General features: G+C 48.2%; 1 protein-coding gene across 2 annotated transcripts in view; it reads right to left on the bottom strand.

Annotated features, from left to right (window-relative positions):
• TMEM184B (transmembrane protein 184B) overlaps positions 1–27,053 on the bottom strand; it is a 329,919-nt gene that overhangs the window by 182,769 nt on the left and 120,097 nt on the right. For both annotated transcript variants that reach the window (XM_082265516.1, XM_082265517.1), the window contains exon 5: positions 7,550–7,640. In XM_082265516.1, coding sequence (XP_082121642.1) covers positions 7,550–7,640 — 91 coding nt within the window. The remainder of the gene's footprint in view (positions 1–7,549; positions 7,641–27,053) is intronic.

Here is a 27,053-nt window from a genome sequence, read left to right as displayed (position 1 = left end):
ATCATTTCAAACCCCTCGGGAAGTAGGGACCATTCTCCTGGAAACAACTGCTGGCGACTTAGAAAGGCTGGCTGCCAATTGTCCACCCCCGGGATGAATACTGCCGACAGAAAAGGTACGTGTTTCTCTGCCCATGCTAGAATGTGGTTCACCTCTTATGGGCTGCCTGGCTCCTGGTGTCCCTCTGGTGGTTGCTATACGCCACTACACTGGCATTGTCAGACTGAATCCTGACAGGACAATCCTGCAGCCTGGCAGTCCAAAATACAAGTTCCAACCAAGCTGCCCGGATCTGCAAGATGTTGATAGGCAAGTGTTTTTCCACCCGAGACCACTTTCCTTGGACAGACGCTTCCTCCAGAATAGCCCCCCAGCCCAATAGGCTGGTGTCCGTGTTCACTACCTTCCAGATTATTGGCAGAAAAGACTTCCCCTTCCCTAAATTGTTGGTCATCAACCACCACGTGAGATCCTGCCTCACCTTTGGGGACAGAACCATTGAATAATCCAACGCTTGGAGCTTCTTGTTCCAAGCAGACAGAATGCTGTTCTGGAACGGCCTGGAATTTAACAGTGCATAAGAGATTGCCTCAAACGAGGAGACCATCTTGCCCAGCAATCTCATGCACAGCCATATAGAGGGACATTTCCTCCCTCTCATGAACCAGACCAGACCTCTTATGGCTAGGACTTTTGCTAGAGGCAAAAAAACTCTTGCCTGAGCTGTGTGCAGAATCAGGCTCAGATATTCTAGAACCTGAACTGGCCACAATGCTGATTTTTCTATGTTTAGAATCCAACCCAGGTTTTCCAAGAACTGGACTGTCAGGGTCACATTCCGTGTTAGCCCAGGGCCTGATCGATTTTTGAGTAATAGATTGTCTAGATATCCCACTATTGAGATCCCTTGAGAACTTAAGAATGCCAATGCCAAGACCTTTGTAAACACCTGGGGAGCCGGAGCCGTGCCTAGGCCAAATGGCAAGGCCACAAACTGAAAATGACACTGCCCCACTGTGAAACGCAGAAACTTTTGATGGGGCCGAAAATTGGCACATGCGGGTATGCATCTTCGATATCTATGGATGCCAAAAATTCTCCTTCCTACCACTGAACGAATTGACTTCATACGGAAGGACCGAAAAATCAAGAACTGGTTCGATCCTTGAGATCCAGAATGGGTCTCACCTCGCCAATTGATTTTGGCACCGTAAATAGATTTGAGTTAACAACCTGTGAACCTTTCGCTGGTTGGAACCTCAACAATCATGCCCTGTACCACAAGCGTTCTAGGGCATGGAACAAGGAATTCCTTTTCACTGGACTTGAGAAAACATTTCCCGTTACTTTATCTTGTAGCCCTGAGCCATGGTGGACAAGACCCACCTGTCCTGTTCTATCTTTTCCCAAGCCTCTGAGAATTGTAAAAACCTTCCCCGCCACCTGTGCGATTGGGGCAACCCTTCATAAAGCAGACTTGGCAGGCCTCTGGACCCACGGTTTTTACTGACCATGAGGTCTCCTAAACCGCAACAGCTGAGGCTGTCAAAACTGTTTGGAAGACGACGTATTAGGAGGCACAGGAACACTAGAGACCTGTAAAGATGGATGCTTATTCCTTATTTTAACAGGCAACAGCGCACTCTTTCCACCTGAATTCTTTCGGATATATTTATCCAGATCCTCCCCAAATAGACGTTCCCCATAGAATGGGAATCCCGTCAGTAAGGTCTTAAATGGAAATTCCGCCGACCAATTCTTCAGCCACAAGACTGCGCATGTGTACTGAGAGAAGTGCAAAGCGAGACACCTGTTGAATGGAATCCTTGAGAGCATCTATTGCAAAACACAAGGCGCGAGGAAGCCCTGCCAATTCCTCGGTAGTTTCCCTTTGAGTAGGCAGGTTCCTAGCCAACCTCTTAAAATTATCTTTTAGGACTGGCAAATACCTATTGCCGCTACTGCCGGCTGAACTGCTGACCCGGCAATGGCAAATGAGGCTTTTAGTAAAGGAGTAAAACTTTATCCTCTGGGTTCTTAAAAACCTGGGCATTGTCAACCAGACAGGTTCAATTTTTATTCACAGAAGAAATAGCAGCGTCTACCAAAGGCATAAACCACTTTCTTTTGAACCTTTCCTCCATAGGATGTAGCAAGGAAAACCTTTTTTGGAGGCATAAACACCCTATCAGGGATCCCAATCCGCATACACCAGCTGTTCCAGTAGAGGGTGTAAAGGGAAAGCCTGGGAACTCTGCTGAAGGCGTAAGAAGCCCAATGAAGAGAAGGAATATCAAAAAGAATATTCCCCTATTGGTGGGACTTTATAGGCACGGAGTTAGTTACACATAACAATATTTGTGAAACAAATAATATTTATTAGAAAAAATCATACAAAAGGATTAAAATATGGCAAGCTCATGAATATACATCACATTTATAACAGGACAATGACCACATGGCCCCAGGGTAATAACCCAACGCGTTTCGGAGTGTCGGAAGTTACTCCTTCAGGGGTGCCCTTGGAAAGTGGTATAGTCCTTTATAGTGATTCAAGACAATTAGCTCGCCAGTAATGTATTAAAACCAAGAGATCAGCCTGCTTCAGCCGAGCATCAGGAACGCCATTTGAAAGGGTGACAAGAATTCTGGATACTGAACACGATATGGGATGTAAGCTTTCAAAATTGTGTGCTAACCAGCCAAGATGTAGGCTGGGCAGAAACAGCTGAAACCCAGGAAATGGCAATCCTTGTGTTGTATCCAGGCGCTTATGGAGGGTATGCAGGCGTCAGCTTCCTGTGTTCCGAATGGGTGAGGCAGAGGAACACAGGAGGAGAATCTCCAGCCTGCCCATCTTCCAGGTCTTTCACAGCTACTTCAATATCCTCCACACACTCTGGATCTAACCCAGAGATCCCTACTCGGGCCTGAGTGTCCAGGTGCTCAGCCGGATCCCTGCTGTGCGTGGACTGAGGAAAGAGATCGATCCAGTTACCTGAACCCCACCCAACGATACAGAGGCAATCAATCCAGCTATTTTACCCTCAAAACTAGCCAAGGCAGATGCCAAGTCATCCTTTGGGACATAGGATAAGGCACAGGCATTGGAAGTAGCAACAATACCGGACAAGCATAACGGCTCAGATTGGCCAGTTGCTTCAAGCCTATTAGGGGAAGATAGCACAGCAGGAATAAGACTAGGACCCTTCAATCCTGATGGTGGAGCACTTGCTCCTCTTCCTGCTGCACACCCCCCCCCCCCTATACTTTTTTTCTGGAAAACATTGCTTGCTTTAAGACCCAGATCTGAGGTAAAAACTTCTTTGCACTATCCTGTGTAGAAAACTGTGATCCAGCCTTTCACAGTTCCTACCCCCCTCCAAAAACTAAGACTGCCAGCTGTGTCCAAACCCCATAGACTCACATGCCCCAGTGAAACCTGCTGTGTCCCTTGCTGCTTCAGCCAGCAGCTCTGCAAGATTTGTCCCCCTTTCAAGCTGATACAGCGTGCCATGTGCACGCTCGCGACGTCACACGCATGCTTTCCCGTGTGCGCATGCTCGGAGGTTTGTCGCATGCACGGGCGCTCACCAACCTCACGGTCTGCCCGGCTGTGTGGCAAAGCTGAGCTCCTCACTGAAGAACACAAGAACAAGGGAACACTATACAAGGCATCTTCGCCCAGACTACTGACCCCTAGTGGACAAGCACAGCATTTCAGGCATTGGAGAGGTAATAATGCACAAATTTTTCCCTGTCACTTCTTTTTTTCTTAAAGAGAGGAAAAAAATACTTGCCAGTCCCACCGCAGGATGCGGAAACAGGATGGGCCCTGTCATCTCTGGACCTTCAAGGACTGGATACCCCTTTTTATATTGGGGTCCACACCCTTGGACTTGTACAGCCCCCTGCTGGAAAACTCAATGGGAATAATAAAGAGGGCTCTAACTTTCAGGGTCGCATAACAGGCAAGACCACGTTCGTTTCCATCCGAGGCTCGGGTACCATCCTTTTAGCGCTTAGCCATCCGAATGGATTAGATCACAACGCCCCTTTACTGGGACATCAATTAGGTTAAAGAGCTTTTAAAAAGCAATAACAATCACCTTCAAGACACTGGCAAAAAAAAAACAGAGGTTCTACCTGTGTGGGAGGGGGAAATTCCTGTCTATTGGTTTGCCAGTGTCCATTCACCTATACAGTAGGTGGTGTATAACCCAGATAGTCATTATTATGGCCTGGTCCTTGTCCCGTGATGTACGATAAACCCATATAGTGTACAACATAAGTGATCAGATCTATTTTTCACCTTTAAAAAAACTCCAAGGGGCTCTTGTACATGGGCACAGTTGCCTGTGTAGGCATATTTTAAGTGTCCCAAAGCCCCTGGTGCTACATACAGTTAAGGGTCTTTTTATTAAAAGCCAGCAGCTGAAGTATTTGTAACTGATGAACTATTTTGATTTTTTTCAGACTGAAGAATCTATTTAACCGCTTGCCGACCATATAATGTATATATACAATGGCTAAGCGGCTTTCCTGTGCAGAATCACATGGGTGGACACAGCGGAAGCCAATCAGCAGATCCATGCAGACTATGTCCGCCGGGACCTGCCAATCCTTACCGAGAGAAAGAGAACGGCAGTCTGCCTATGTAAACAAGACAGCTCGCCATTCTGGGAAAAGGGAAGGTAGTGGATCCTGTGCCTCTACCAAGCATGAACACAGATCTCTGCCTTCTCACAGTACAAGCACACACCCCCAATGTTAGTAAGCACTCCCTAAAAACACATTTAACCCTTTGATTGCCTGTTAACCCCTTCCCTGCTAGTGTCATTAGTACAGTGACAATGCATATTTTCTTTCAATGATTTTTATTGAGTTTTTGACAAAAAGAATGAAACAATACATAGTTACATAGTTTGTAAAGTCGAAAAAAGACATCAGTCCATCCAGTTCAACCTATGATGAGCATGTGTGTTTGCTGTTAACCGTACATTGTATACCCCTGTATGTTGTGGTCTTTAAGGTGCCCATCTAATAGTTTTTTTAAATTATCGATGCTCCCTGCTGATACGACTGCTTGTGGAAAAGAAATCCACATCCTTACTGCTCTTACAGTGAAGACCCCCCTCCGTATTTTAAGGTTAAACCGCCTTTCCTCTAGTTTTAGTGAGTGGCCACGTGTCTTATTGTATTCCCTTTCCCTGAATAGTTTGTTCCTTATGCTAGGGTCGCCAGTACAGTATTTGTACATTGATATCCTATCCCCCCTCAATCGTCTCTTCTCCAGAGAGAATAAGTTCAGTGCTTGTAGTCTTTCCTCATAGCTGATGTCCTCCATTCCCCTAATTATGTTTGTTGCCCTTCTCTGGACTTTCTCCAGTTCCAGCACATACTTCCTGAGGACCGGTGCTCAGTACTGGACAGCATACTCCAGATGTGGCCGGACCAGAGTCTTGTAGAGAGGGAGAATAATCTATTTCTGGAGTGAATCCCCTTTTTTATGCATCCCAGTATTCTGTTGGCTTTGCTTGCAGCGGCTTGGCATTGCATGCCACTGCCAAGCCTGTTGTCTACCAGTACCCCCAGGTCCTTTTCCATCCTAGACTTACCCAGAGGTCCCCCCCCCCTAGTGAGTAGCTTGCTTTCTGGTTTCTGGCACCCAAGTGCATTACTTTACATTTTTCAACATTAAACCTCATCTGCCATGTAGTTGCCCACCCCATTATTTTGTTCAGGTCCGCTTGTAAGGTTTCCACATCCTGCATAGAAGATATTGGCATGCTTAGTTTAATATCATTCACAAATACTGAGATTGTACTTGATATCCCCTTCTCTAGATAATTTATGAATAAATTAAACAGGATTGGTCCCAGGACAGAACCCTGGGGGACCCCACTTTCCACACCCGCCCAATCCGAGTACTCCCCATTAATCACCACCCTTTGCACTCTTCCCTGGAGCCAGTTCTCTATCCAGGTACTCATCTTATGGTCCATACCCACCTTCCTTAGTTTGAACAGTAAGCGTTTGTGGGGGAACGGTGTCAAAGGCCTTTGCAAAGTCCAGATACACCACATACATGTTTTGATAACATAAAATTCCATGGGTCTATGGCAATACAAACGTTGTATCACAGGTGGGTTATCCCTCTGTCATCCATACTATATCACTATAACTGCATACTTCATAACTGAACACGTTTAATTACAAGATATTGTGACAGTGCATATTTTTAGCACTCATCGCTGTATTGTTGTCTTTTTTTTACCAAAAATATGTAGCAGAATACATATTGGCCTAAATTGATTAAGAAATGTGTTTTCATTTTTTTTTTTTTTTTTTTTTATTGGATAGGTTTTATAGCACAATAAAAATATTGTTTTTTTTTTTTCAAAATTGTCAGGCTTTTTGTTGGTTATAGTTCAAAAAATAAAAACCGCAGAGGTGGTCAAATACCACCAAAAGAAAGCTCTATTTTTACGACTGTGCAATAGTCAGTTAAACAGTGCAATATCGCAAAAAAAATATTGCCTGGTTATGAGGGGGGTAAACCTTCCAGAGCTGAAGTGGTTAAAGCGGTTGTATCCTCAAAAAAAAAGAAGAAAAAATAAAATAAAAAAACAACAAACAAACCCTGCAGGACAAAGGCATAATGAGCTAGTATGCATCGAATACTAGCTCATTATGAAATACTTACCTTAGAACAGGCATGTCCAACCTGCGGCCCGGGGGCCGCATGCGGCCCAGAACCTCAGGCAATGCGGCCCACTGCCCTCTTACAATTTTTTTTTTTGCTGGGGAGGAATGAAGTCGAGTCGGGGGCATGGCCACAGAGGCAGCCTTGGTGGGGATCATCCACTAGTTGTGTTAAATTAGTGCTGGGGGGGGGGGGGGGGTGGGCGCGGCAGCACAGGAAGGGCGCGGTGATGTTTTATTACTTATATACCTTAACTATAGTATATATTTTATATGCGGCCCGAGACAGTTTCTCTACACTCAATGTGGCCCAGAGAAGCCAAAAGGTTGGACACCCATGCCTTAGAACAAAGCCCCGACACGGTCGCCCGAACACCGCTGAGGCAGCCGACATCTTCGCTCGGTGTCTCTTCTGAGTTCGGCGACTTCGGCGCTGTGAGTGGCCTGGAGCCGTGATGACGTCACTCCCGCGCATGCGCACGGAGTTCACTTTCCGGCATGGAGCCTTTAGAGCGCATGCGCCGCTGGTGTCAGCGGCTGCATGCAGGGCGAATATCTCCTAAACAGTGTAGGTTTAGGAGATATTAATTTTACCTATAGTTAAGCCTTATTATAAGCTTACCTGTAGGTAAAAGTTAAAAAGCAGAATATACTACCGCTTTAAGTATAGGTTCATTTTAACAGAAGTGTTCCAGCTTTTGATTCCCGTATAAGTGCTCCATGTTACGGTCTCCGGTGTAAGTGAGGGCTGACTATTCATAACTGTCAGTAAGGGACCTGCTCCCTTGGTCTCAGACCAGAAATATTGGGAATGAACACTACTTCCTTTCCTAATAACACTTACTCAATTGGTTTCCCTCGAATTTCAGTCATGATATTGCTTTCTCCACCAAGATATTCATAGCAAAGGCTTAGGAAGTTGTAGATGACAAAAGCTACAAAAAAATAAAATACAAAAAAAGCTTGTGTTAATTTACCAAACATGAACATATTTTTTTCAATATATAAATACACTTTTAAAAAAAAATAAAAGGAACACTTTGAAAACACATCAGATCTCAAATGGGGAAAATATCATGCTGGATTATCTATACTGATCTGGGCTGGGCAATGTGTTAGGAATGAAATAATGCCAGATCGTTTGACGGAAATGAGAATGATCAACCTACAGAGGGCTAAATTCAAAGACACCCTGAAAAATCTAAGTGAAAAAATGATGCAGCAGGCTAATCCATTTTGCTAAAATTTCATTGCAGCAACTCAAAATGGTACTCAGTAGTTTGTATTAGTGATTGACCGATATAGTTTTTTTATTGACAATACCGATACTGATGACATCGCATATCGGTATCGGCCGATATTTTCGTACATTAAAAATTTTTTTTTTTTTTTTTTCTTACAGGTACTCTTGTGAAGTGATCTGGTGGTCTAAAAGACCCCAAACCCCTCCTCTGCACTTAAAAGCATTCAAAGCTGAAAATTTGGGTTTTGAATGCTATATTTTTTTTTAATTTGGCGCCGAGTACCCGGAAGTGATGTCATGACATCACTACCGGTTTTTATATGGAGACCCGATCAGAGCCGAATGCGCCTTTGATCAGGTCTTCTCTTCGGCGGCCGTGCAGGATGGTTGCCCGGGTCTCCCGGTGGGACGGGAGACCCAGGTGAGCCGCGGAGGGCGGCAGGGGACGTCCCCTCCTGCTCCTTGTAATGACAGCCGAGCGGCTTCTCAGCCGCATCGGTTGTCATTACAAGACAGCCGACTGTCCGCTATGGACACCGGAACCGGGGTGATGCCTCTAGCTGCAGGCATCACTCCAGTACAAGCACTTCCCGAAATATCGGTCACCTTGGTGGCCGATTCCGATAAATCGGGGAAAGTGCAGATCGGCCCTCGAAAATCGGTCAATCTCTAGTTTGTATGGCCCTCACATGCTTGTATGCATGCCGGACGTCAGGGCATGCTCCTAATGAGACGACAGATGGCATTCCTGGGGTATTTCCTCCCAGATCTGGACCAATGCATCACTGACCTCTGAAGTGCAACCTGGCAGCGTCTGATGGACTGAAACATAAATGTCCAAATGATTCTGGTGTTCAATGGCAGCTCTACTGTGCCAGGGGCAGTCAGCACAGGGTCCACTAAAGCAGGGCTCAAAATTTTAAGTCCTGAGCTACTAGCCAGGCCTTAAGGGTTACTCGCCACCGGTTGCACCAACTAACCCCTACCCTGCCCCCAAAATATTATTTTATAAAATGACACTGTTAAATGTTTTTGCATGAATGCAGAAGTTGCACAAATGAATATTAATAACAACAGTGTGATTGCATGTGCGTTTTACCTGGATTTTAGGTGCACTTCTATTGAATTCTATTACACAGTGCATTTTCTGAAGCCGCATCAAAGATGCAGCATGCAGGACTTTAAAGTGCTTTCATGGAAACGCACTTTGTAATAGAAATTCAATAGAAATGCACATAAAATCCAGGTAAAACGCACATACAATCACACTGGCCAAACCACAGTTCACCAGTTATTAGGGATGGGGGGTGGTCTGGGTTATAATAATATATGTTAATGAAGTGCTAAGGCTGTATTTTGGGACAGGACAGGGTCAGCTAAATGGCTGCTTGGAATGCTCAGAGCTGGGACCAGAGGCTGCAGGACATACAGTACAGATTTATGGAGGGGACAGCTGAAAGATAGAAGTAGATGAAGGGTTAATGTGAACAGGAGAGAGGAGTACAAGAATCTCTGCTGACTTATGATTGTGCAGGGAAGATAAAGACAAGTGCTAGGAGAGGAGACAAGTGAAAGTGACCTGGCCGGGAAGGAGAACAAACCCAACAGGGGGAGGGGAGCTTGGAAGGAGAGAAGTGATTAATGGCTGCAGGAGAGATAAGTAGCTGGAATGGAGGAGTCCAGAAATCATGCATTGTGCAATAACAGGAGGGAGAAGGACATTCACTCCTGTCAGGCAGGTGAAGGCAGAAGCTCCTAGTGCACCCTCCTCCCCATCACAGATATGGACACTGCCCACCCCTGCACGTACCGACAGTGTTCTGTCTCTTCCTCTCCTCTCTCGCCTTCAATCAATTTCCACTCGCAAAATGCGAACAGGCAAGTTGAAAATTTGAGGGCTGCACTAAAGGACGTTGGGGCCCTTAGGCCACCCTCATGAAGTCTGTTTCTGATTGTTTGGTCAGACATTCACACCATTAGCCTGCTGGAGGTAATTTTGTAGGGCTCTGGCAGTGCTCATCCTGTTCCTCCTTGCACAAAGGAGCAGATACCGGTCCTGCTGATGGGTTAAGGACCTTCTACAGCCCTGTCCAGCTCTCCTACAGTAACTGCCTGTCTCCTGGAATCTCCTTCATGCTCTTGAGACTGTGCTGGGAGACACAGCAAAAGTTCTGGCAATGGCACGTATTGATGTGCTATTCTGGAAGAGTTGGACTGCCTGTGAAGCCTCTATAGGGTCCAGGTATTGCCTCATGCTACCAGTACTGACACGGACCCTAGCCAAATGCAAAACTGGTGAAAAACAGTCAGAAAAAAGTAGGCAAAAAAATGTAAGTGGCCTTTAACTGTAAAACCATTCCTGTTTTGGAGATCATCTCATTGTTGCCCGTCTAGTGCACCTGTTAACACCAAAAGCAGCTGACACTGATTAAAAAAACCCTTTGCTACCTAACCAGATCAATATCCCAGGAGTTTAACCAGTTGCCGATCACCTCCTGTATATTTACTGCAGCAGGCTGGCTCATACAGGCAAAACGACGTATATCTACGTCGTTCGCCTGGGAGGAGCCAGGGGGCGGCGCGCACCGTCGACGGCGCGCTCCCGCCCCTGATCATCAGCGGGGAAGCCGATGCGGGTGTCAGGCGGCTCCGATTGCGCCTGGGTGCGCTCCCGCCCCCGATCGTCAGCGGGGAAGCCGATGCGGGTGTCAGGCATCTCCGATTGCGCCTGACATCCGCGATCGCTCCCCGCTGAGAGATAAAGTGTAAACACAGCCGACCGTCCTTCTCCCTGGGATGATCACAGAGCTCATGTGATCCTGCTATATAGGATCACATGTCTCTGATCATATCAGAAGCCCAACCCCCATACAGTTAGAATCACTCACCTAGGGTCACATTTAACCCCTTGATCACCTATACTGTTAACCCCTTTCCTGCCAGTGTCATTATTACAGTAACAGTGCATCTTTTAAGCACTGGTTACTATAGTAATGTCACTGGTACCCCCAAAAGTGTCAAAAATGTGAGATAGGTGTCTGATCTGTCCGCCGCAATGTTGCAGTCCCGCAAAAAAAAAAAAAAAAAAAAAAACACAGAATTTTTGTAAAATCTTACCGTAAAATTCCTTTCTCTGAGTCCTCAGACAGTCGCCGCCCACTCATACAGTCTTCACTTATGGGTATTGACCTTTTATCAACAGGAGCAAGCTAGGCATAAGACTTATTAAAAACACAAAACAATTTGTATAGACACACCTCTAGGGGGCTGTCCCACTGGTCCAATACCCCCCTGCTATCAGCATTCCCAACTCAGTTCGGTAGCAAGCAGTAAATAGTCCAAAAAACCCACAAAAGATGGGCGGGGGGGTGGCGACTGTCAGAGGACTCAGAGAAAGGAATTTTACAAAAATTTCTCTTACGTCCTCTGACAGTCGCCGCCCACTCACAGTCTTCACTTATGGGATGTCCCAAAACATTGTAGACATGAGGGGTGGGAAGCGCAACCGTCACAAAGGCAACGCAGCACCCAGGTCAGAGAAAGGAACCTTTTCTGAGCAGAAAGGTAAAAACGCTAGGTAACAGAAAAGCTCAACAGGAGCAAACAATCCACGAAAGCAAATAAACAAAGGGGAAACAACCCCAACAGACGGGGACAGGCTAACGCCATGTCCCCCTCAAGACACTGCCGCGCACAAAACTTTGCGGCCAAAGGAGGCCTCTGCCGATGACAGAACATCAAGTTTGTAAAATTTGGAAAAAGTGTGCACGGACGACCAAGTCGCTGCCTTGAACACCTGGGCAACCGAAGCCTGATGTCGGAAAGCCCATGACGCACTCACCGCTCTGGTAGAGTGCGCCTTGACAGGGAAGAGCGGCACCCGTTCCCTAATTGAATAGGCCTGTACAATCGTCTGTCTGATCCATTTCGAAATGGTTGCCGCAGACGCAGCCATACCCTTCCGAGGGCCCTCGGGAAGGACAAAAAGAGAATCCGACTTTTTGAAGGATTCAGCAGATGACAGATACACCCTGATCGCCCGGACTACATCCAAGGAATGCAAGGCCAATTCCTTAGGACGCTTAGGATTCGCACACAGCGAAGGCAAGACAATATCCTCATTAAGGTGAAAATCAAATACCACCTTAGGAAGAAAAGATTGGTGAGGTCGCAAGACCACCTTATCACTATGAACAACCAGGTAAGGAGAGCGGCAAGACAGGGCCGCCAACTCCGACACTCTGCGGGCAGATGTGATCGCCACCAGAAAGGTAACCTTCCGTGACAGCACAGGCAGAGGAATCTCCCTGATGTTCTCAAAGGGTGGCCGTTGCAAAACGGACAGGACCAAATTCAAGTTCCAAGGAGGTAAAGGCACTCTCCGAGGAGGAGCCAAATGACGCATCCCTTGAATAAAGGTGCGTATCAAAGAGTTTGACGCCCAGGGGCGCTGGAAAAGGATTGCCAGTGCAGACAACTGACCCTTAATCGTGGTCAGCGCAAGATGCTGATCCATACCAGATTGTAGGAAGGCTAACACCCTCGCCACCGAAAAAGAGCGAGGCTGGACGCCCCTGGATTCACACCAGGCAAAATAAGCCTTCCAGGTACGGTAATAGATCTTACCGGACGAGGCCTTCCTAGCCTTGAGCAGGGTAGGAATGACCGCCGACGAGAGACCCCGATCTCTCAGGACCTGGCTTTCAACAGCCACACCGTTAAAGCCAGCGACTGTAAAGCAGGATGGAAGATCGCCCCCTGAGAAAGTAGATTGTCTCGTAACAGGAGCCGCCAGGGAGGCTCGACGACCAGTTGTATGATGTCCGCGTACCAAGACCGGCGCGGCCAGTCCGGGGCCACCAGAATCACCAACTTCGGTTCCGAGTCCAACCTGCGAAGGAACCTGGACAACAACTGAATCGGAGGGAAGGCATAAATCAGGCGATACCGATTCCAAGGCACCACCAGCGCATCCGAGGCATCTGCCAGAGGATCGCGCGTTCTTGCCACAAACCTTCCCACCTTGTTGTTCAGCCAAGATGCGAACAGATCCACATCCGGGGATCCCCATCACGCACACAGCATCTGAAACACCTCCGGGTGAAGGGACCATTCCCCCCCCTGGTCCAGGGTCTGGCGGCTCAGATAATCGGCCTGCCAATTCTCCACACCTGGAATGTGAACTGCCGAAATCGCCGGGATCTGTGTCTTGGCCCAAGACAGAATTTTAGTCACTTCCTGGGCCGCCCCGGCACTCCTGGTGCCCCCTTGGTGATTCATGTAAGCCAGCTCAGTGGCGTTGTCCATCTGCACCCGCACAACGTGGAGCGGCCCCGAAGATGATCCGACCAACGGAGCAAGCACAGTTTGATCGCTCGCAGTTCCAAGATGTTTATTGGCAGGGAGGATTCCTCCTCCGACCAAGTGCCCTGAGCAGAGTGCCCAGAACGCCACCCCCAGCCCGACAGGCTGGTGTCCGTGGTGATCACCGTCAACAACAGCCGGAAGGATTTCCCCTCCGTCAGAGCCAGAGACTGGAGCCACCACAGAAGATCCTCTCTGACTTGGTGACTCAAAGATATCCTCCTTTCCAAGGACTGAGGATGCCTGTCCCTTCTGGCCAGGTTCTCCGCTTGAAGAGATTGTGTGTGGAACTGTGCAAATGTTATTGCCTCGAAGGCCGACACCATCAACCTCAGGGACCACATGCAGGTCCTGAGCGATTAAGATTCGTTGTCCCTGAGGGATTGGATCTCGTCCTGTAGAGTCAGGAGCTTGTCCTCCGGCAGAAAGACTTTTGCTTGGGCGGAATCCAGGACCATCCCCAAGTAAGGGAAGCGAACAGAAGGGGACAAAGTCGACTTCTAAACGTTGATGTTCCACCCGAACTCCTGGAGCGTCTGAACCGTGGTTGACAGATCGTGCAACAGACTCGGGCTGGCACTCGATCTTAACAGGAGATGGTCCAAGTATCCCAAGATCGCAATTCCCTGCGCCCATAACAGGGCCAGAACAGGAGCCAACACTTTGGTAAACACCCTTGGAGCCGAAGCGAGACCGAAAGGTAATGCCACAAACTGATAAGTGTTCCTCCGCGATTGCGAATCGGAGGTACCTCCGATGACCCTCGAATATGGGGATGTGCAAATACACATCCTTGAGGTCGATTGAAGCCAGGAAATCTCCCGGGCTCAGGGAGGCTACCACTGAACGGAGGGATTCCATACGGAACTTCTGAACCCGCACGAAGCGGTTCAGAGCCTTCAAGTCCAGAATCGGACATACCTTGCCCTCCTTTCTGGGCACAGTGAACAGATTTGAGTAAAACCCCCGAAATCTGTCCCAAAGCGGCACTGGGACGATCACCCCCTGGGCGAGGAGATCCTGAACCGCCCGTTGAAGATCTTGTAACCGATCTGGGGTCAAACGAAGATTTGAGGGAAAGAACCTGTCCGCTGGACGCGAAAGGAATTCGATCTTGATCAAATGATTTCCTGAACCTACCTGTCCGGAATCCGGAGCAGCCAAGGTTCGATAAAACCGCGCAGACGTCCCCCCACCCCTGGAATGGGTGAGGGCGTCCCTTCAGGTCAAGGCGGACTGGGCCGCCGCGCCAGCGTGGGCGGCTTTGGACTTGCCCGCTCAAGGCTTTTTCTGGCCACCATGGCCTCTGAAGGATTTGCCCTTGTCCTTTGCCTTGAAGGCACGAAAGGACCCCTGATTTGGTTTAAAGGAAGGGCCCCGCGGAAAAACGTACCCTTGGGAGCTTTGGGCAGCAGAGTGCTCTTGCCCCCAGTGACCCCCTCAACCAATTCGTCCAGGGAGTCCTCAAAAAGGCGATTCCCCGCATAAGGGATGTCAGACACCGTCTTCCTGGAAGTCTGGTCAGCCGACCAGCTTTTTAGCCATACCATTAGACGGATTATCACGACGACAGCAGTCGTGAGACTAAAGGGGCCTCATCCAAGGCCGCGTCACACAGGTGTAGAACAGCCTGAATAATCTGGTCCACCATCTCCAAAGTAGCAGGAGGGGAGGAATCAGCCACAAGGGTGCGTCTGAGCACCTTGGTCCATTCTACCAAAGCCTGAGAGACCATGACAGAGGCGAAAATAGGTTTCATCAAAGAACCCGCCACCATATAGGAGTGGCGAGTAAGAGATTCCACCCGCCTATCCGTAGGGTCCCTAAACAACGGAGAATCCTCTGCGGGCATAAGAGTGGCCTTGTTCAACCTGGACACCGTGTGATCCACCTTAGGAGCCACGGTCCAGCGCAAAACCGCAGGAGACGCAAAGGGATAACAGTACTGAAACCGATTTGGTACCAAAAAATTGCGCTTCAAATTGCGCCATTGTTATTTCACAGTTTCGCGAAACTCAGCAGGACAAGGAAACACTTGTGCCGCTTTCTGGGTTCTACGGGTCCCAAAAGAAGACCGCTTACCTGGTGCTCATCCTCTAAATGTAGGGTATCCTGAACAGAACTAATAAGCGCAGACATAGCTGCGCGTTCTCTGGCCGTCCAGGGGGGAAATCATCCCCCTCCTCATCCTCCGCCTCCCCTTTCGACTGAGAGGACTGAGACCCTTCAGGGGGTACACTGTCCATGGCAACCATATCAGACTCCGAATTAGACGAGTGAGAAAGCCTAGGCCTTTTTCTAGAAGCCCGTTCAGACATCAACAGATCCACTTTGGACGCTAAAGTCGCAAGTGCAGCAGTAATCCCTGATGATTCAGGCGTACCTGAATCTTCCACCAAAGCTGGGGGGAATTTGCTATCCTGGGACTCCATAAAAACTTTTTGGCGCTGGCCTTTTAAATCCGCGATAGCGCCGAAACCCACCGCAATAAGGACTAGCTTAACCGCTTACTACCCGCCCGCCGCCAAATGATGGCGGAGCGGTGTACCTATTATCCTGGGGCGCCGTCATATGACGGCGCACCAGAACAGTCTCTCTCGCACGCCCCCGGGGGCGCGCGGAGGAGCGATTGTGACCGTGCCGTGTTGCTAGGACACGGCGCGATCCCGATCTCGGTAAAGAGTCAATGACATGACTCTTTACCCATGTGATCGGCTGTGTCCAATCACAGCCGGTCACATGTAAATGAGGAAGTGCCGTTATTCGGCTCTCCTCGGCTCACACTATCAGTGTGTGATCCGAGGAGAGCCGATCAGCGGCTCCTCCTCATAGGGAACACAGAGAAATGTAATCAGGGCACTGATCACCAGTGCCCTGATTACACAAGAGGGAAATAAACTGCTATAACTGCCCACCATCAGTGCCCACAGTGCCCGCCATCAGTGCCCCCCATTAGTGCCTATAGTGCTGCCAGTCAGTGCCCATTAGTGCCTGCTCATCTAGGTACTGATGAGCACTGACTGGCAGCACTATGGGCACTGAGTGTGGGCACTGATGGTGCTGCTCATCAGTGCCGCCCATCAGTGCTCGTCAGTGCCACCCAGTGTCCATCAGTGCCACCCGTCAGTGCCGCCTCAGTGCCCAGTGTCACCTCTCAGTGCCACCTCTCAGTGCGGCATATTAGTACCTCAGTGCCCATCAGGGCTGCCTCATCAGCGCACATCAGTGAAGGAGAAAAATGTATTTATTTTAAATAAAATTTTATTTTCTACTCACAGAAAATAAGAAAACCTTCAAAATTTTCTGACTTTTTTCATTTTTTTTGTAAGAAATAAAAAAACCCAGAGGTGATTAAATACCACCAAAAGAAAGATATTTGTGTGAAAAAAATGATGAAAATTTTGCAAAAATAACAATATTTTTCACATTTTTTTATATGAAATTCCCCCATAAAAAAAAATGTAAAAATCAAAATGTTAACATTTTCGGGCAATTTGTTTTATGCTACATATGTTTGGTAAAAAAAAAAAAAATTGCAAAAAGCGTATTTTGATTGGTTTGCGCAAAAGTTATAGCGTTTACTAACAAAAGGGAAAGATTTTTGTCATTTTTGGTGGTTTTTTTTTTTTTAACGAGTAATGGCGTCGATCTGCGATTTTTTGGCGGACAGATCGGACCCTTGACTGACATTTTTGACACTTTTGGGGTTACCAGTGACATTACTGCAGTAATCAGTGCTATACATATGCACTGTTACTGCAAAAATGACACTGGCAGGGAAGGGGTTAACTGTATTGGAGAGGGAGGGGTTAAGTGTGTCCTAGGGGCGTGTTTCTAACTGTAAAGGGACATGGCTATTGGTGTAAAAACAAAGATCAACGGTCCTACATAGTAGAACCGTCTGATCTTCATTTTTACACCAGGGAGAATGACAGGCAGCTTGTTTACATAAGCCGCCTGACTTTCTCCCTTCACCGGAGCGATCGTGAGTGACCGGCGGACGATCGGGTCCGCCGGTCACACGCACTGACTTGTCAGTGAACGAGCCGGAGCGGGCGCGCGCCCGCCCGCAATTGGCTCGCAAGTCAGTGACAGGCGAGTGACGTACCCCTATGTCACTCTGCCTGGCCGGGGCTGACCGCCGCAGTATATAGCCGTGCGGCGGTCGGCAACCCGGTTAAGGTTAAACCGCCTTTCCTCTAGTTTTAGTGAGTGGCCACGTGTCTCATTGTATTCCCTTACTCTGAATAGTTTGTTCCTTATGCTAGGGTCGCCAGTACAGTATTTGTACATTGAGATCATATCCCCTCTCAATCGTCTCTTCTCCAGAGAGAATAAGTTCAATGCTTGTAGTCTTTCCTCATAGCAGATGTCCTCCATTCCCCCAATTCTTTTTGTTGCCCTTCTCTGGACTCTCTCCAGTTTCAGCACATCCTTCCTGAGGACCGGTGCCCAGAACTGGACAGCATACTCCAGATGTGGCCGGACCAGTGTCTTGTAGAGAGGGAGAATATTCTCTTTATTTCTGGAGTGAATCCCCTGTTTTATATATCCCAGTATTCTGTTGGCTTTGCTTGCAGCGGCTTGGCATTGCATGCCACTGCCAAGCCTGTTGTCTACTAGTACCCCCAGGTCCTTTTCCATCTTAGATTTACCCAGAGGTTCCCCCCCTAGTGAGTAGCTTGCTTTCTGGTTTCTGGCACCCAAGTGCATTACTTTACATTTTTCAACATTAAACCTCATCTGCCATGTAGTTGCCCACCCCATTATTTTGTTCAGGTCCACTTGTAAGGTTTCCACATCCTGCATAGAAGATATTGGCATGCTTAGTTTAGCATCATCCGCAAATACTGAGATTGTACTAGATATCCCCTTCTCTAGATCATTTATGAATAAATTAAACAGGATTGGCCCCAGGAAAGAACCCTGGGGGACCCCACTTTCCACACCCGCCCAATCTGAGTACTCCCCATTAATCACCACACTTTGCACTCTCCCCTGGAGCCAGTTCTCTATCCAGGTACTCACCTTATGGTCCATACCTACCTTCCTTAGTTTGAACAGTAAGCGTTTGTGGGGAACGGTGTCAAAGGCCTTTGCAAAGTCCAGATACACCACATCCACAGGCTTACCTTTATCTAGGTGGCAGCTCACTTCATCATAGAAGGTTAATAGATTGGTTTGGCAAGAACAATTTTTCATGAATCGATGCTGATTACTACGAATACCATTTTCCTTACTAAAGTCTTGTATGTGGTCCCTTAACATCCCCTCCAAAATCTTGCAGACTACTGATGTTAGGCTGACCGGCCTATAGTTACCCGGGATATATCTCGGCCCTTTTTTAAATATTGGTACCACGATGGCTTTTTTCCAATCAGCTGGCACCATACCCGTCTAAACTATCCTTAACTACCTCCCACCCGGGCCATTGCAAATATACGGCCGGGTGGGAGTCTCGTCCTTCTGAATGGACGTTCCGGAACATCCTTCAGAAGGAGAGAGATCGCGCCGCCGCAGGCACGCGCAGCGGCGCGATCTCGATGTGCCTGTGTCCCTCGGACACAGAGCAACATCATTCGGCAGGAGGGCCCTGTGATTGGCCCTCCTGATCACATGACGGCTGTGTCCAATCACAGCCGTCATGTAATGTAAATAGAGCCGTTGTAACGGCTTCGATCTCTTCTCCTCCTGTCAGTGAGGAGAAGAGAAGAGGATCGGTGCTGCTGCTGGGGTGATCAGTGAGTATTTCTAATTACTCACTGATCACAGGGGGGGTCTGTGCTGGTAATCAGATGATTGATTACCAGTGCAGCCTTGGGGGGGGAGGGGTGCCACTAAGCCACCAGGGATGCCCACCCATGACCACCAGGGATGCCCACCATGGCCACCAGGGATGGCAAGCAGGGCTCAGAGAGCCCCCCAGTGCCCTCCCTATCAGTGTTGTCCACCAATGCCATCTATCAGTGCTGCCCACCAGTGCCGTTATTGCCATCTATCAGTGCCGCCCACCAGTGCCCATTACTGCCCACCAGTGCCCCCCATCAGTGCCGATCAGTGCCCCCGATCAGTGCCGATCATTGCCGCCCAACAGTGCCGCCAATCAGTGCCGCCAATCAGTGCCCATCAGTGCTGCCTATCAGTGCCCATCAGCGCTGCCTATCAGTGCCCATCAGCGCTGCCTATCAGTGCCCATCAGCGCTGCCTATCAGTGCCCATCAGCGCTGCCTATCAGTGCCCACCAATGCTGCATATCAGTGCTATCTATCAGTGCCACATATCAGTGCCCATCAGTGATGCATATCAGCGCTACCTATCAGTGCCCATCAGTGCTGCATATCAGTGCCACCCCATCAGTGCCACCCCATCAGTGTCTCCTCATCAGTGCCTGTCAGTGCGGCATCATCAGTGCTCATCAGTGCAGGAAAAAACTTATCTATTCACAAAATTTTATAACCTAAACAAAAAAACTTTTTTTTCTTTTTTTTCAAAATTTTCAGTCTTTTTTTTATTTGTGCACCAAAAAAGAAAAAACCTGACGGTGATCAAATACCACCAAAAGAAAGCTCTATTTGTGGGGAAAAAATGACACAAATTTGGTTTAGGTACAGTGTTGCATGACCGCGCAATTGTCATTCAAATTGCAACAGCGCTAAAAGCTGAAAATTGGTCTGGGAAGGAAGGGGGTTTAAGTGCCCAGTATTGAGGTGGTTAAAGATCATGAATAATGGTCTGGCAATCACCTGGTTGAGCTCTTTAAGAACCCTCTGGTGCAAGCCATCCGGTCCCGGTGATTTATTTATGTTAAGTTTCTCTAGTTTAGTTCTAAGTCTATCTTCTGTTAGCCATGGCGGTACTTCCTGAGGTGTGTGGTTTAGTTCGCCTTACAAGCTGGGTTAGTGTAGCCCCCCAATTCTTTTGTGAAGACTGAAGAGAAGAAATTATTTAACACTACTGCCTTTTCCCTGTCCTCTGTGGCCAAATCTCCCTTGTCATCTTTTATGGGGCCAATGTGTTCTGGCCTCGCTTTCTTACTGTTTATATACTTAAAGAATTTCTTGGGGTTCTTTTTACTCTCTTCCGCTATATGTCTCTCGTGTTCTATTTTAGCCGCCCTGATTTCGTCTTTACATTTCTTATTACACTCTTTGTAATGCTTGAATGCTGCCAATGACCCCTCAGTCTTGTATTTTTTGAAGGCCTTTTCTTTAGCATTAATATGCATTTTTAAGTTGGAGTTTAGCCACCCAGGGTTTAGTTTTGCTCTTTTAAATTTATTTCCCTTTGGAATGCACTGGTCAATCCTTTTGTTTAGTATGCTCTTGAAGCACTCCCATTTTTCCTCTGTGTTCTTTGTTCCCAGGGTTCTATCCCATTTGATATTTTCTAGCAGAGAGCGCAGTTTTGGGAAATTGGCTCTTTTGAAATTCAGTGTTCTTATATTACCCTAGTGTTTCCTATTACTATGATTAATACTGAAACTAATTGACCTATGGTCACTGTTTCCTAAGTTGCCCCGCATTTCTATATCAGTGAGCAGGTCTGTATTGTTGGTAATCAGTAGGTCAAGTACCGCATTGTTTCTTGTCGGTGCATTCACCATCTGACCCATGAAATTGTCCTGCAAAACATTTAGGAACTGCCGAGCCTTGGCTGAACGCGCGGTTCCTTCTGCCCAGTCTATATCTGGATAATTAAAGTCCCCGTTATAATGACATTTCCCATCCTTGTAGCCAATTCTATCTGTAAAAGGAGGTCCGCCTCCCCCTCCTCCCTCAGGTTGGGGGGCGTATAGCATACGTCCAATATTACCTTCCCCACAGTGCATTCCCTTTGAAGTTCTACACATAGGGATTCTGCCTCGTCCATAGCTCCATTATTAATATCATCCCTCAAATTTACCTGTACACTGTTCTTAATATACAGACATACCCCTCCCCCTTTTTTACCTTCTCTATCTCTGCGATAAAGGGAATACCCCTGAATGGTCACCATCCAGTCATGAAAGCTGTCGAACCAAGTCTCAGTTATTCCCACAAAATCTAAGTCCTCCTCAAACATCAGCAGCTCCAGCTCTCCCATCTTGCTGGCCAGGCTTCTGGCATTGGTATACAAACCTCATAATTTTGGCCGTTTACATATATCCTCATTTGATGTTTTTAGGCTGCTCTTGTGATTTTTCCCCATACCCACCCTGGGTTTAGGAGCCCCGAACACCCTATCGCTAACGTGCCCATTTGTGCCCTCTGAATCTTGCTTCCCACTGGCTAATTCTACATCTGTACCCTCCCCCCCATTCCCTAGTTTAAAAGCCCCTCTAACTTTTTGGACATCTTCTCGGCCATCTTCTCATCCAGTACGGCTGCACCCTCCCCATTTAGATGCAATCCGTCCCTACACTAGAGCCGGTGGCCGACAGAGTAGACCACCATTTTCATAGCTGTGAGCTTGCAAAGAAGGGTCCCTAACATGTCTCAGTTTGAGAGAAATAACATGAAACCTCAGCCAAGTTAAAGCGGAGTTCCGGCATTAAAAATGACTTTGGGCCATCCGCTTGCTGACACTAACCTAAAAAATAAATGGATAGTCCCGATTTTTTTTTTTTTTGTTTACTTACTTTGTTTTTGAAGAAAGTATACTGTATTTTCTGGCGTATAAGACTACTTTTGAACCTCAAAAAAATCCCCCAAAAATGGGGGGTCGTCTTATACGCCGAGTATAATATCTCCAAGCTAACCTAAGTATAAGTATTACCGGTAGATGAAAATTAGGGGGGTCGTCTTATACGCCCAGTCGTCTTATACGCTGGAAAATACGGTACTTACCATCCTTCTACTTCCTCCCTCTGCGGTCGCGGCCTGCGCCGTCACTTCCTGCTTGTGATGAATCCTGGGAGCTGAATGTCATCCCTCCCAGGAGTCCATGCGCCTGCACCGGCCCCGCTTGTCAGTTCCGGTGCAGACGTGTCATTCCCTGCTAAACAGCTTCTGGGCATGCCCAGAAGCTGTGCAGGGATGACGCGCCTGCTCCGGAACTGACGAGCGGGGCCAGTGCAGGGCATTCTGGGACGAAGAAGACACGGAAGAGGACACAGAAGAAGACGCCCTGGCTTCAGCTGCCCACAACTGAGATGGCAGTGCTGGACAAGAAATTTTCAAGGTAAGTATTTCTTCTAAAAGGTAAGTGCGACCTGGGACAGTTCAGAGGCTATCCATTGTGGAATGCACTAGCCCTGACTGTCCCGGGGGTATTTTTTTCTAAAAAAACGTTTCCGAGGCCGGAACTCCGCTTAAGTTTTGTCTAGAGTGAAGAAGGGTAAGAACCTGTAAGGTATTTATTGCAATGTCACCAACAACACTATCACCAATCTCACAAACGAGCACACAGATAAACATCCAACAGAGGCTCTAACCCTTCTCTGTATCTGCCAATTACTTGCCTGTAATAAAGTATGTCCCCATGTAACGCAGGCTGCTGTTTCACATAGAAATCTCTGCAGGGTGCCAGGACCCCTTTGTGATGCCTATCATCTAGAACAGAGGGGTTAATAGCTTTGGGTCTTCAGACTGAACGGAATAAAACACAGTTCTATAGGGACTTGCTCCCTTCCTACCCTCTAATCCTCTAGGAAAAATCCTTGTATTGTTTACACTGTATCACAATCTCAAAATGAGGGACAGTAGAAATAATGACAGGTTTCTCCCCTGCTTTAAGATCGTTGCATTCGGTGTAAACAATGCACAGGCTTTTTTCAATGGATGTTAAGGGAGTAGGGGGCAGGTTGAGTCTGAAAACTCGAAGTTTAGCACAAGAAAGAGGACTGGGAACCCTGCAAAAAAAGGATTTTGAAGTGGTGGAATGTACAAACACAGTGGTTTTGCACAGAGCAGCTCCAATCCTCTTTTCAGGTCCCCTGCTGGTGCTCCTGGCTTCTACCCCTTGAGCAGTGCCCCCAGAGAAAGCCATTTGCCCTGGGGGGCACAGCTGCGTGCTCATTCATGCGTCCAAAAAAAAACCCCCTCCAGCCAGTTTAAGTGATGGAACTGCAGTTTTAACTGAGAGAATTGACAAAAATTTAGCTTTAAATCAGATAGCCTTCACTTGGCACAACAGGAAGAAGAAACATTTATTCTAAACCATGACCTGCCAACCCTAGCTTAAACTAGTATCTGTGGCAATTTAGCCATACAAGGAGTATAGAAAGGAAATCCCCCACCTTTAAAATAACTGAATTTTTGTAAAATCTTACCGTAAAATTCCTTTCTCTGAGTCTTCCAACAGTCGCCGCCCCTCATAAGTCATCACTATTGGGTATTGACTTCTGCTCCGCAGGAGTAGCTAGGCATAAGACTTAGTCAAAAGAACAAAAGCATTTAGCATAGACACACCCATGGGGGCTGTCCCACTGGTCAATACCCCTCTGCAGTAATCCCTCCCAACTCAGTTTGGTAGAATAGCAGTAGGTGTACAAGAAAAAACCCCAAAAGAGGGGTGGGGGCGGCGACTGTCGGAGGACTCAGAGAAAGGAATTTTACGGTAAGATTTTACAAAAATTCAGTTTTCCCTTACGTCCTCCGACAGTCGCCGCCCCATGCGGAATTTTCGAATGCGCACAATTCGGTTCAGAGCTTTCAAGCCCAGAATCGGACGCACTTCGCCCTCCTTTCTGGGCACAGTTAACAGATTCGAGTAAAACCCCCCAAATCTGTCCCGATGAGGCACCAGGATGATTACCCCCTGAGCGAGGAGATCCTGTACCGCTTGATGCAGGTCCTGTAACCGCCCTGGGGTCAAATGAAGATTTGAGGGAAAGAATCTGTCCGCCGGACGTGAAAGAAATTCGATCTTGTACCCTGATCGAACGATTTCCTGAACCCACCTGTCCTGAACTCGGAGCAGCCAAGGTTGGAGGAAACCATGCAAACGTCCCTCACCCCTGAAATGGGTGAGGGCGCCCCTTCAGGCAGAGGCGGACTGGGCCGCTGCACCAGCTTGGCCGGATTTTTGTTTGCCGGCCAGGGGCTTTCTCTGGCCACCCTGGCCCTTGAAGGGTTTCCCCTTGTACTGTGACTTGAAGGCACGAAAGGAACCCCGATTGCCGCGGAAAAACTTGCCCTTAGGATTCTGGGGTAGCAGAGTGCTCTTGCCCCAATGACTCCCTTAACCAATTCATCCAGGGATTCCCCAAAAAGGCGAGACCCCTTTTAGGGAATGTCAGCCACCGCCTTCCTAGATTTCTGGTCAGCCGACCAGCTCTTCAACCAGATCAGCCGACGGCTAAGCACCGCAACACTGGACAGGCGCGCAGCCAAAGGGGCCTCATTTAAGGCCGCATGGCACAAATACATGACCCCTTGATAAATCTGGTCCACCATCTCCACGGTAGTGGGAGGGGCAGAATCAGCCACGAGTGTGCATCTGAGCACCTTGGTCCAGTCCGCCACAGCCTGAGCCGCCATGACAGAGGCGAAAACAGGCCTGAGCATGGAACCCGCCACCACATAATTGTGGCGGGCAAGCGATTCCAGCCTCCTATCTGTAGGATCCCTAAATACCAGAGAATCTTCGGTAGGAGCCTTGTTCAATCTGGCTACAGTGTGATCCACTTGAGGAGCCACACACCAGCGTGCAACCGTAGTAGACGCAAAAGGATACAGAAGTTGAAACCTCCTAGGCACCGTGAAGGTGTGTTTCAAATTGCGCCATTGTTCATTCACAGTGTGATGAAACTCAGCGGGGCAGGGAAAAACCTGCGCCGTCTTACCGGTCCTGTGTGTACCAAAAGATGACAATGCCCAGAGGATTGGGCTCATCCTCTAAATGTAGTGTTTCTTTAATGGCAGAAATCAGCGCATCCATAGTCGCGCGTTCCTCCGGCATCCCAGGGGGGGAATCATCCCCCCTGTAACCTCCACCTCCCCCTCAGACTCTTGCGGGTCCTGAGAAGAGCAAGACCCTGAAAGGGGCACGCTACCTACAGCAACCATGTCTCAGTCAGAATCAGAAGAAAAAGAAATCCTAGGCCTTTTTCTAGCAGCACGTTCAGACATCAGCACATCCATTTTGGACACCAAAGATGCCATAACAGCAGCCAGATTAGTCAGAGTAGAGGATTCAGAAGAACTTGAACCCCCCACCAAAGCTGGAGGGAATTTGCTGTCCTGAGATTCCATTGCAAAAAAAGTTTTTTTTTTTTTTTTTTTTTATGAGGTACTGGCCCTTTAAGAGCGCCGCGGACCCCCGCAGCACACCGCTACAATGGCTGTGGAACACAGACCCCCCACAGGGAAAAACTGAGCCAGGAAGATTGCACAATGGAAGAAAAGAAAAGGACAGCAGGACAGAGCCCCAGAAGTGTGTTACCAGTTCCTTCGGTCGCTTCAGAGTAAAAGGAAGGAAGTGATGTCACCGCAGAGACTGAACAGAGGCTGCAGGCTAAGGAAACATTGATGCCGATGCAAAGCAATGGGAGGCTTCGGCAAGATGGCCACCGACGTGCTCGGAACGATCGTTGCCACACACAAGATGGCGTCGCAAGGCGCCAAAATACACTACACACAATGCTATACAAGCGCCCACAGTGAAGCCAGACATGCTGCCCACACCTAAAATGGCGGACCGGCGGTTTTTAACCCCGCAGCGGTCGCTACGCTAGTCTGTACCTCCAAGCACCTTAGTGACACAGGAGAGGGATCCCCCAAACCCCACACAGCGCAGGCTGTGAGAGAAAGAAACCCCGCAGGGACCAGGAGCAGGGAGCCCAAACACGCACAGACATAGGGGACACCACAGACACAGAGGACTACCGACCCTAGACAGAGGCCCCACACAGAGTGTACTTACCTGTACCCGATGGCATGGGGTGCCTCATAATAAATGGAAAACCGCCCACCCTCAGATGGCAGGGGAGTGCCGCCAGCCAAAAACGCAGGACACCAGGAGTGCACGGATGAACCGTGCATGTGTCCGGTGAGGTAGCCACCCCACAAGGCTGCATCCCTGAGGACAGGGACGGGTCGTTTATGAGGCCAGGGCGAACACAGCCTGCGAAACGCTCGATGGCGGGCTGGGATTCCATCTGATCCTCTGTCCTGGAGAACCAGGACAACCAGTGAATCCACCACAACAGAGCAGAATGTGTTGTGGCTTAACCGAATCTAAAGACTCCCATTTGACAAGAATCTCCCATTGCAAAGATCGGGTATAGCAGTGGTCCTCAACTCCGGTCCTCAGGGCCCACTAAAAGGCCAGATTTTAGGTATTACCTTGGGGAGATGCAGACTAGAGTACTACAATCACTGAGCAGCAAATTATATCACCTGGGATGTATTTCAGTGATCTTGCAAACCTGGCCTGTTAGTGGGCCCTGAGGACCAGGGTTGAGGACCACTGGGGTATAGAACTGAGCAAATGGAACCACCTTGAAGGTTGATACCATCAGAACCAAGGTACTCATGTAAACTTGGAGAGGACAGATTGTTCGCCAACAACAACCGAATCACCTCCTGAAACTTTTGCAGCTTGTCCGGGGGAAGAAACACCTTGGCCAAGGCTGAATCCAGAGTCAAGCCCAGATAATCCAGTCTCTCAAGACATTCTGCAGAGTTCTGACAGTGACCGTCAGATCCCCCAACAAGACAAAGAGTCCACTCTCAACAGGGGATCATCTAGGTACCCGTGCTAAGACCTTGGTAAACGTTCTGGGATCTGAGGCAAGACCAAAAGGTAACGCCACAAATTG

Source organism: Pelophylax lessonae (genome assembly GCF_965119305.1).
Source record: "Pelophylax lessonae genome assembly, chromosome: 8".
Lineage (NCBI taxonomy): Eukaryota > Metazoa > Chordata > Amphibia > Anura > Ranidae > Pelophylax > Pelophylax lessonae.
This window is presented reverse-complemented; position numbering and strand designations above follow the sequence as displayed.